Source organism: Egretta garzetta, unplaced genomic scaffold (assembly GCF_000687185.1).
Source record: "Egretta garzetta isolate BGI_Z169 unplaced genomic scaffold, ASM68718v1 scaffold526, whole genome shotgun sequence".
Classification (NCBI taxonomy): Eukaryota; Metazoa; Chordata; class Aves; order Pelecaniformes; family Ardeidae; genus Egretta; species Egretta garzetta.
Genome location: NW_009259967.1, coordinates 1,610,459 through 1,621,061, shown reverse-complemented (window position 1 = coordinate 1,621,061; position 10,603 = coordinate 1,610,459). Strand labels below are relative to the sequence as shown.

The following is a 10,603-nucleotide window of genomic DNA, read 5'->3' as shown; positions in this document are numbered from 1 at the left end:
TGATCCCACTTTCTGACATCCAGCGCACATCAGTTAGAGGCACTGCTCTCTGCTTAGCAGTCTCTGCAGCAGATCCAGAAGGTGTGTGCTTTGAAGGAAACCAAGGTAAAACTGAGTATCTTTCTCTATCAAACTTTCGTTCAGTGAAGGAGCAACGATGGAAACCCACAAAACTCACTAATACGTATCTGGCGGGTATTAGGAATACATACTGCATGTTTTTTATTTATCCTTCACAAATCTTTTACCTTTCATACTGCTTATACAAAATACAGGGTAACAGTTAATGAGGAAAAATGGGTAATGAGGGGCAAAGTAATTAAAGCTTTTCTGTAATTAAAGACTATGCATTTTCTGCAGGATCTTTGAGTAATATCTGTAACTATACCATGAGTAATAAGGAAAATTAGTAATTTTAACCACATAATATAAGGAAGTGCTGGATTAAAGCAAGATTTTTTTTTCAGTGTTTCAATTTTAATAGAATTCCTATGCTTATGTTTCAGGAGTTGAGTGAGTTAATTTCCTGAACATTTTATGTTTCTTGAAGGTCAATTACATTCCACAGAAGAATGAGCCTGCTAAGCAGAAACATGTGGCAATTCCAAGAATTTAAAAACTCAGAAAAATTCCTCAAATCCAAGAGATTGCCAAGATTTTTGTCCACCCTTTTTTCTGCCTGATACATCCACCTGTGTAGGTTTTTTTCCACTCCAACATTACGTATTTCCTCTCTGCCTTCTCCTCTAGGCCTGTTAAGATACAAGTTCTATAACTTGACTCTTGAAAGGAGTCATCTTCTTGTTCTTTTCAATGGTTTAATATAACAAATTTAGCAGTAGGGCGGACAGGAGGAAGAGACTGACAATTCTTCATTAGGGAGCAAAAGATAAATCTCCAATAATGTTGTTGTGTTCCTGTTGGCCCTGCCCTGGAGTGTTTTCTTTCATTATTAAATTCTGAGGAAAGTGAGCAACTCACCTCAGCTACTGCCTTTGTACTAATATCCACCAGTGTTTCTGAAGAGTTCAGCCAGAAGATCCCTGAAGTTCTGTTAGGCTTGTGTGCTAAGAGAAGGGGCACTGAACCATAAATGCCTATTTTGTCATGTATCTTGTGGCCGAAAATATCCAAATTATAAAGCCGGTAGGCATCACCATCACTAGGACAAACAGACATATGTGTTTGTTATATGTAAGCATCCTGCACTAGGCCAATTTTAGTTCTATTGCCAGCCCACTAAATTCAGTGAACACTCTGTATGATGGTCTTTTGTTTAGCATCCAGAGCTGAAATGGGGACAGCCTAGATTACTGCTTGTTTGCTTTGGTCCTAGCTATCTGAATCAAACAACATTTTTGCTGCCAGTGAGACTACTGCTGATTTGCTCTATGTCCTAAAATATGAATTCTGAACTCTCCCATTGAGTTGCTCTTTTAAGAGTTCTGCTGAAACCTGACCAATCCTGCAATTCTGAAAAAAAAAATGCATGGAAAATTGAGGGAGAACAGAAGGGGTCATTCATGAAATTGCAGAGTGGAAAAGGAAAGCAGAACAACTTACTCCATGCGGACAGGGGCTATGATTCAGCTTGCTGTGTCATTAAACTAAAATATATGCTACATAATATACGTATCTCAAGCTGTTGTCTGCATTAAATTATTAAGACAATGTTATAGCTCTCCTCTACAAAAATGATACTGCTTTCACTAGCAATCTGCGACCTTTACCTGGTGTTTTTGAGAAGAAGTGCTTCAGTGTGTTGTGGTATCCCATAAAGATGTTCAAATCCATGTAAAGAGAAGTCCATGCCTACAGAACTAGGACCTGTGGGAATTACATTAAAAGAGAAGACCACAGAGTTCTATTCTCAGGCTTAGCTGAAAGCAACAGAGCACAGCAACCTAACTGAAAAAAATATTAAAAAGGAGGTTTTAATAATTAGCTCTTTCATACTTGCTTTCAACTGCACTTTCATTATTACTTACGTACAATAAAGGTAATGTTTTAAACAGATTTTATTGTATTTATTCTGATTTTGATCTGCTAAAGAAGATAAAATGAATCACTTCAATAGAAAAAAAATACATGTAATAGTGGGTCACTTCTTTATTCTGTAGTGAAACTGCTCAAAATTATCTCCTGTTTCTATCCCGGTACCTACAAGCCAAGCTTTGCAGCACAGTGGTACAGCAGAGTGGACTTTAGAGTCAGAGTTGCCTGTTTTCTACTGCTTTTCTCTTCAGCCTCAGCCAAGGGAGTAGCATGCACGAGAGCCTCTGCCCAGTGATATCATCTTGTCACATTACTGAATCCAGAGGAACTTTTGGCAGGTGATCAGAGATCCTGTAGACTGACAAGCAGTGGCTTCAGGATCAGAACCTGACCATATGGACTTTACTCCTCCAACACAAAGAAACAGAAAAAAACATGATGCTGACCTAATACATCAGATACAGCACGAACAACAAGGGCAACAGCTTCCTGCCCCTCTGTGTCTGGACTGTGAACTGACGATGCCCCTGTCACCAAAAGGGAGCCCTTTCAGACTTCCCTCTCCCTACTGCAGCTAGTGGGTAGTGCTGGTTGGTATGAAAGTGTGCATGATAGTAGTAATGGACAAAGCTAACCAACTCAATTAATGCAGAATACAACTGGACAGACAGCAGATGGTCATAAATTTTGGAAATTATTAATAATTTAAATTGTATTTGAGGTACTGACCTACGGGTTTCTATAACCTTTTTCTTATCCCTTAAGTCTGCTCATTATTTCCTTTTGTAGTGCCCCACTTAAAAAGAGTTTTTCTATGACAATTATTAATGCTTAGATACCATGATTTCTGATAAGTCGTGAAAATAAACTACAAGTGAAATCAATGTTATGCGCTGACACTAAATGAGAAAAAAAAAAGAAAATAAAAGGGAAATAATGCATTATATACCAGTCAGCTGAGGTAGATAGGGTTATGCTGTGTCAGAAATGGTAAACAGTGAGCTGCCGAAATGGGTCACATTTAATGTCTCCCCTCCTGAACAGAAATTTTATGACTACTTCCAGTACTTTTGTCAAATCTGTTACCCATCACTGATATCTGATATGCAAGTTAAAGGGAGCGAGCGAGACACTGATAAACATTAAACAGCTAAACAGAAAGCAGACAGAAATATGAACAAAGACAGGTATATACAATGCAGTAAAGCTGTTTTCAGAACTAGACTGAGACTTACCATGAGCTTTGATGTCTAGGAAGCTGCCAAATTTCTCTTGCCAGAGACTTAGATCCTCTTGTTTCTCCTGCATAAACAGAAATAGCTAACCGTAGTAAATGCAACTGCTCCCCCAACGGATTTCTAATAAAAATATGTTTATTCACATGAGATTTCTACATCAGTAACTGTTTTTTCACCAAATATGGTTAATGGTTAACATAAATAAATCCAAAACACAATTCAGATCCTGCTGCAGGAATTTACACTGAAGAACTGACGTGCTAGTGGAGCACACATGCACTCTGCTACAGCATGAAAGTAATACCTGAGGTCTTGGATAGAATCATTGAATGATATAATAGGCCAGGTTGGAAGGGACTTCAAAAGGTCATCTGGTCCAACCTCTTGTGGGAAAGGGAGCCTAGATGAGATTATCTCATACCCTATCCAATTGCATCTTGAAAACCTCCAGCGATGGGGACTCTACCGCATCCCTGGGGAGGTTGTTCCAGTGAATGATTGTGCTCACTGTAAAAAAAAGTCTTTCTTCTGGATGTTGAACGCGACTATGAAATGCAAAGATTGCATGGATGGAACCAAACAGGAAAATCAACACAAACAGAAACCAACCCACTCCCCTACACGGTAAGGTTCAGACAACAAAATACCTCTCCAGACTCTCACTTTTAGCCTCCTTCAAATTTTGAGCCTTGTGCCCTGCCATTTGCTGTCCTAGAATTTCTACTTTTTGCAGCGTCTTTCCTGGTTTTCTACCTTCGTCCCAGAATAAGTGGATGTGGCCTCTTGCAGCTGTGTGACTCCCCCAAAGCAAGCACGCTCCCTGGCAGAACCCAGAGTTCAGACACAAGTATGCTGAAGGCAGCATATCTCGTGCCATTTATAACAGGATGGTGGAGTAAGCAGCCATCTGCTCTACAGGAGGCTAAAATTGTATCATGGACATAACTCAGCTTCCTGAGAAAACTGGTATGTGTCTTTATGCGCTGCCAGGACCTGCTCTTTTTTCAGAGAGAATCTGACTTCTGTATTAAGCATGAATATATGTGGAGGCATATTTTTGGACTGTTATAAAACAGAACTCATTCTTTTGAAATTTTCTTTGCAATGAACAGGGAATTTGAAAAATGACCAAATATCACCACAGAACTCCCTTTTACACATCTACTCCAAAAGAGAGAACAAAAGAGAAAGAAATTCTAAATAAAAAGGCCATGGAAAAAATATTTTTGAGCCAGATCTACCTGATGGATGCCTTCTACAGCCCTGGTAAAACACATAAACCTTTATTCAACTACAAATTTGCAAAGTATCTCAATAGGAAATACCAGGTCCTTTTTGAATGTCACTGGAAAGTGGTTAGGCTATGTTTGTAAACATAGTACCAGAAGAAATCAGGAACATGTGATTCAAATTAATCAATTCTCTTTTCTACAAAATATTCATGCTGGAACTGGAGAAAGCATGGGTTACCTTAGAGGAATCACTTGCTGCCTCCTCCTTGTTTTTTGCTGTAGGTTTTCTAGTGAAAACAAATACATTGAAACAATCAGTTTATTGTTAATGTAAGGAAGGATTTAAAGTAGAAAATTCACATAGCATTATGCATTGCCTTACACATTATGTAAGAGTTTTGGTGGTGACTATTCTGAAAATTGATGTCATAGTTGAGAGCTCTAACTGGCAAATAATTTTAATATTCAATGTCTTAAAGTAACCTTCACTCCATATGTGAGTTAGGTTGACTCCTTGGCCTTTCACATTTATTTCTATCTGTGTCAGTCTTTTACCTGCTCAGCAGATCCTCACTTCTCCCTTATTCTCTGTTAAGTGCTCACTGTTAATTACAATTTTTGAAATAATGCTCTCTAGGAGAGATGCTTGCTATGCTCTTTTCCTAGTCATTACGTGTCCTGCACTGTGGTTTCTCACCCTTTCAGCACTTTGCAGTGGGACTGATTTGTGAAATCTTGCAGCTGTATGGCACATTGTAAGTTGAACAAAACTTACTTCAAGAGCTTATATGGTGAATAAAACTTACCTAAAGAGTAGGTTTAGTCATAAAAGGAGACAAAACTAATAACCTCATCATACTGCCATCACTCATTCCCAAGAAAGATAAGGGGTACCGGGATATGTTAGTGTTTTATAGAACTGGTCATTACCTGAGGTTAGCATTTTGCACATGGCTGCTGCAAGGGATTAAAACAGTCTGCAGTTAATTGATCTAGAATTTCTTTGTTAAAACTTCATCATTGTACTTACTGGTATGAAGTAAAAGAGAAGACAGATTTCAGTGCATAAGAGCTTCTATCACAGAAGTTGCAATTCCATAGAATGGTTTATCTTCAGCTACAGCACAATCAGTACATACCACAATGTGATAGACAGATACTGTACCTATCACTGGGAGGTGGTTGTAGGTGCTCAAAATACAACAATCCATTGGAATTCATGCTCAGAACAGTCTCACCCTTGGACTGTAACTCAATCTGGAAGGGGTTTGCTGTGACTTGAAGTTTGTAGTCCTCATTAATACTTGACAGCACCAAAATACCTGCCTCCTTGTGGGATATAAAGAGTCTGGCAAACGAAAACCAACAACAGCTTTATATCAATCATCAGCACGTGAAATACACTGTAATTAAATAACAATTTGAAAAAAAAAAGATGGGCTGAGAATATCTGCACACATTATAAAAACCTCTGGATAACCCCAGAAATACATGCTGTGTTCAGGGTTCACTGTGCAGTGCAACAGGTGGCTACAGAACTATCCAGAGATTGCATTCCTTTCACATTAATAGGTAATGCCTTAGGTAAAAATGATGCATCATAACAAGGAAGCTATCTTCTGATTGGGTCAAACAGCCTCAAGTTTCTTATGTAGGTGACAAAACTTTCTCCTATGTATTTAACAAGAACTTTTGAAAGTAAATTAACCACATGCATTTTTATTTTCTCTTCCTATAACAACTTTGTATTGTAGAGAGATAACTGTAGTGTAGCGCAAATGAGGGAGAAGGAAAACACTGTTGCAGATGAAGCTGTATAAGTTACTAAGGTGCTAAACCATCTTCCCATCACTTACCTCTGGGTGGTAGGTTCCTTTATAAGAACATCAGGAACTTTGTATCTTGCTTTGAGAGGAGCTGCCTCATCAATTTTAAGCCTGAAAATATTGCCTTCTATTTGACAAATTTCTACTTGTAGAAGAACCTGGCAGCAAACAAACAGATAAACTGGTAGTGATATCAAATACCAACTTTTTAACTCAATATCACCAAACACTTACTGTCTGGGAAAAAAAACATGCCTACTTTCTGACTTAATCTTCTTTAGCATTGCTGAGCAACAATCATCACCCATCTGAATTTACACCAGCTAAGTCTACTTCTCCCCTTTGAAGAAGCAACTCTTTTCAAGTGGACTCTTTATCTTCAAATCCCTCATGTCTAGCATTTTGCAGCTCTCTACACAAACAGCACGGGAAATGGGGGTAGTATACACTAACCTTGAAGTTTGGACAATTTCACTACTGTGTTGTCAATGTAAGAGTGGGATACTACTGAGATGCGGGCTTTTTGCAAAAACATCGGGGCTCTGTGTTCACTAGTATTCACAGCGGTGCTGATTGATGAACTGTGTCAAAAAGACAGTTAAAGAAAATGTATAATACTGTCCTACCCACAGTAACTTGCTATTTTACAGTTCAGGGAACCGGGAAGTCACTGTTCCAACCCCTAGAAAATGACTCATTTTAATTCTGTGACCACAAGTCAGATTTTCTTGTTTTTTCCTTTCTTAGTCTCTCCTCCCATGAGACACAAAACTGGCTGAAGAATTTTGGCCTGATACCTTTTTCCTCTACCTGGAAGCCAGTCAGCCCCGCTCTCTTCAAAGGCATGAAAGGGCCTTTCATAGGAAAAAGACCAGAGGGAGAGTAAGCAAGAGAGAAAAGATTCAACTGGAGTACCAGATCCTGCTTCCTACAAAATATTTTACATTATGCCATCTTGGTATAAACCTCCAAATAGTCTAGGAAGCCACAGAGCCTTCATTTTTAATTCTACCTTAAAATATAGACAAAAAAATGGGCTCCTTTTTCTGTGCTGACTGCAAAGAACGTCAGGATTAAGAAGAGAGGCAGAAAATACATTTATGCAGTGTAGCTACACAGTGTGATGCTTAGAGCATGGAAAAGAGCTGTAGTTCCAAACTCCCATAATCTGAGGACAGGTTAGGTTGCCTATTCCCTGAGTGAATGTGCTAGCTGCTATGCTGTCAAATTAGAGAAACAGAAGACACCCCTCTTCCTGGCTGTCTTCTTAAATGCGAAGAAAACTTCTTTTTCCCCACAAAATGCCTTTGAGCAGAAAAAGAACTTACTATTTTGGAACAGTGGAGAAAACTCTGAATTAAAAACATTTTTTTTCAGCTAAAAAGAGTTCCATTCAGATTTTTCAAAAAGTTGTTAAAGATTTTTTTAAGTTTCTTAAAATATCGGCTCTCCTTGAACAGTCTCAAGTTGCCAAATAAATACTGACCGCTAAGGACATCTTTAGGCTAGATACTTTGCATTGTAACTTAAATATCTATCACCGAATAATCTCAAAACCTGCACGTATTATCAGACTTGTTGATAATATTCACTGCTCTTTCTGTAAGCACCCTCTTATGCTAGGCAAGATCTCACCTTATGCCTCTCATGAATAATTTGGAATTTGACATTCTCATCACTTAACATGACTGAATCCAACAATGCTCGATACAAGGATTTCCCAGGATGTAGAAGTTTCTGACGCCTGTCAAGACAGAAAATTATTTTTTGTCTCTCTAATTGTTGTGGCTAATAGTACACAGAGGGACATACTATTGTTAGAAAAGTTAGCTTTGTCTTGAATTTTTTCAAATACAATTATCAGCGCTTCAAGTCAAGAAGAAAAATAATGAATATGGTTCTGAGCACACATACATGTTTATGAATGAGATGTTAGAGTGGTTTGGTCACCCATCACCACCCTATAGGGTTTTTTTAAAACAGTAATAGTCTTAATTCCTGTGTCCAACTAAATTCTCAGTTGTCCAGTTAACATTCTTCTTCTTTTCATGATCCCAGAAATTTCAGCTGAATAATCTGTTTTTCATTTTCTGTCATATACCCCTGCTTCTACATTCTGTGGTGACGAAACAGTATTTGCTTGTTATTTGTAACCTCCTGAACATACACTGAGGAAATTGTTTTTCAACAAGCCTGCTAACTACAGAGTTTTGACTACAGCCTTTGCCCCCGATGGTGTTTTTAGGACAGAGACCCTGAAATAGAGGCTCTTTCAACTGTTTGTAGAATGCTCCTTCCTGAGCCCAGGTTTTATGAACTATTTGAAGACAGGTGTCTTGGAGGCTACCTTAAAGGGAAATTTCTTCATTAGTAAACTGACTTTGTTTCCTTGCAAACAGATATTGCACAAATGTGAGCAATCAGGATTTCTTTTAAAGGCATATCAAAGACAGGATCTGATGTTTGTCAATGTGTGGCAACCTCCTGCTGATTTGTTAAGTTAAAATAGGCTAGAAAGGGCTGGTGTGAAAAGAGGAAGGAGTCCTGCTCCCAGTGGCAAAATAGTATTTGGGGTTTTCCAAACATAATCTCCTGCAGAACGGAAATGAGTATCTGAAACTGTAACCCACTACGTCAGTGGTTAATTGGTATAACAGTGGGCAATCATTCCTTTCACCCAGGCAGCACTGGATAGAAGACAATGGAGGACGGGAGGGGAAAAAAGCTGGAGGAGAGATATCTGTCAGAAATGAGACGAGAAGGATTGCTTAGTTTAAGATTAGCTTGAAGAGCCTAATGAGCTAGAATTTAGATTTGATGCTGAATTCTGGCCAAGGTACTTGTTCAACAGGACTGTAATAATTTATGCTATTGTCACAGCCTGATGGTTTCTATTGAGAATTCTGTTGTTTTGAACTACGGATATTCAAGAAATATCCACATCAGGAAAGCAACCTGCTTCTGAGTGTACCTATATTGCTAGGGCTTTCTCAGATGAGACAACTGACTCTTCTGAATTTTAACCAAAGAGGTTTTGTATCTAAGATTCCACCTTTTAAAACATGCCGATTATTGCTTGCTGCAGGTGAGTGGAACGCTCACTTTGGAAGGTAAATCTTGAGAGTAGCAGAATTGCTGTGATTAAAAATCAGTGTGCAACTACTTCCCGCATCTTTTAATATCACTAGTTAAAAAAACCAAACAAACAACCGTACACTAGATTCTTCTCTTTACCTGTAAAAAGCAATCTGGTTGCATTCCTTAAAGGTGCTTTTGTCCACGGCCTCATCCTGGACACTAGAAAGAACAGATTAAAAAAATGGTTAAACGTGTTCAGCAAACACCTGCGGAATGATGGGGTCCTCCTCAAAAGGAGTAAGGATTGAAGAACGTGCAGACAACTGTGGTGACATAAAATGCATTGGACTTGGAACAACTGTGTTTGGAAGAACATGGGAATATTCCCAGAAGAATGGGAAGAATTTCTTGCGCATTTAGTTCCATGCTAAAACATTTCCTTTTCAATTTTGATAATTTTGGTAAGCAATTCAATCTGTGCCTAACACTGCTGAATTTCAGCATGAGTGAATTCTTGGGGCTTTGCATTTTGAAGCCAGATCTCTCTCTGCGGTCCTTAATGTCAAATATTATGTTCCAGTAATAAGAATGGAGGAAGATGCAGGATTGGCAGAAAAGGAGAAGCCCTGCACCCTACTCTTCTACCTGCAGTGTAGGTAGAAGTGCCAGATGAGGGAGAGAGGCTTCTGATGGCCCTGCTGACAGCTCTATGTTATGTCTAGGCTTGAGGTAACTTTTAGATCTATTACATAACAGTGAATTTTTGGCTTGCTTGAAAAAATGGGCTGCCAGTAGCTTCTATCATCAAAATACTCCCTATAACATGCTGAGTTAAGACACACATGGAAGAGAGTAAGGTATTAGGGCTGGCAGACAAAGAGCTGATGCTTACAAAATTCCTATTATTTATATACATGGAACATACATAATGCAGATGGCAGCTGTGAAGACTCGGGTCACAGTTACTGTGAACTAAATATTAATACACCTGGGTTATTATTAGAGACTTCACAGTAACCACATACTTAGGCAATTTAGTCCTTCCCATTATTGCCTGAAGATACCCACGCACTTTCGGGTTTTTGCACCGGGTCCGTGGGACCCTGTTGCCATATTTAACACCCTGCAACCGGGCTACTTTCCAGCGGCACAGTCCGCACCCGAACCAAGCTGCGCGTCGGGAAGCCTGCTCTCTGCCCCCCGCCCCCGCGGCCAGGCGCGCAGGAAGGTTTTG

At 39.1% G+C, this 10,603-nt stretch overlaps 1 protein-coding gene across 1 annotated transcript in view; it reads right to left on the bottom strand.

Annotated features, from left to right (window-relative positions):
- GANC (glucosidase alpha, neutral C) overlaps window positions 1–10,489 on the bottom strand; it is a 28,603-nt gene extending 18,114 nt beyond the window's left edge. The window contains exons 1-10 of the mRNA XM_035895749.1: window positions 10,442–10,489; window positions 9,526–9,588; window positions 7,927–8,035; window positions 6,322–6,449; window positions 5,631–5,813; window positions 4,704–4,752; window positions 3,231–3,297; window positions 1,731–1,827; window positions 982–1,162; window positions 1–88 (exon numbers count right to left, since the gene is read on the bottom strand). Of these exons, the coding sequence (XP_035751642.1) occupies window positions 1–88; window positions 982–1,162; window positions 1,731–1,827; window positions 3,231–3,297; window positions 4,704–4,752; window positions 5,631–5,813; window positions 6,322–6,449; window positions 7,927–8,035; window positions 9,526–9,588; window positions 10,442–10,482 (1,006 nt within the window). The 5' untranslated portion in view covers window positions 10,483–10,489. The remainder of the gene's footprint in view (window positions 89–981; window positions 1,163–1,730; window positions 1,828–3,230; window positions 3,298–4,703; window positions 4,753–5,630; window positions 5,814–6,321; window positions 6,450–7,926; window positions 8,036–9,525; window positions 9,589–10,441) is intronic.
- Window positions 10,490–10,603: the final 114 nt, after the last annotated feature.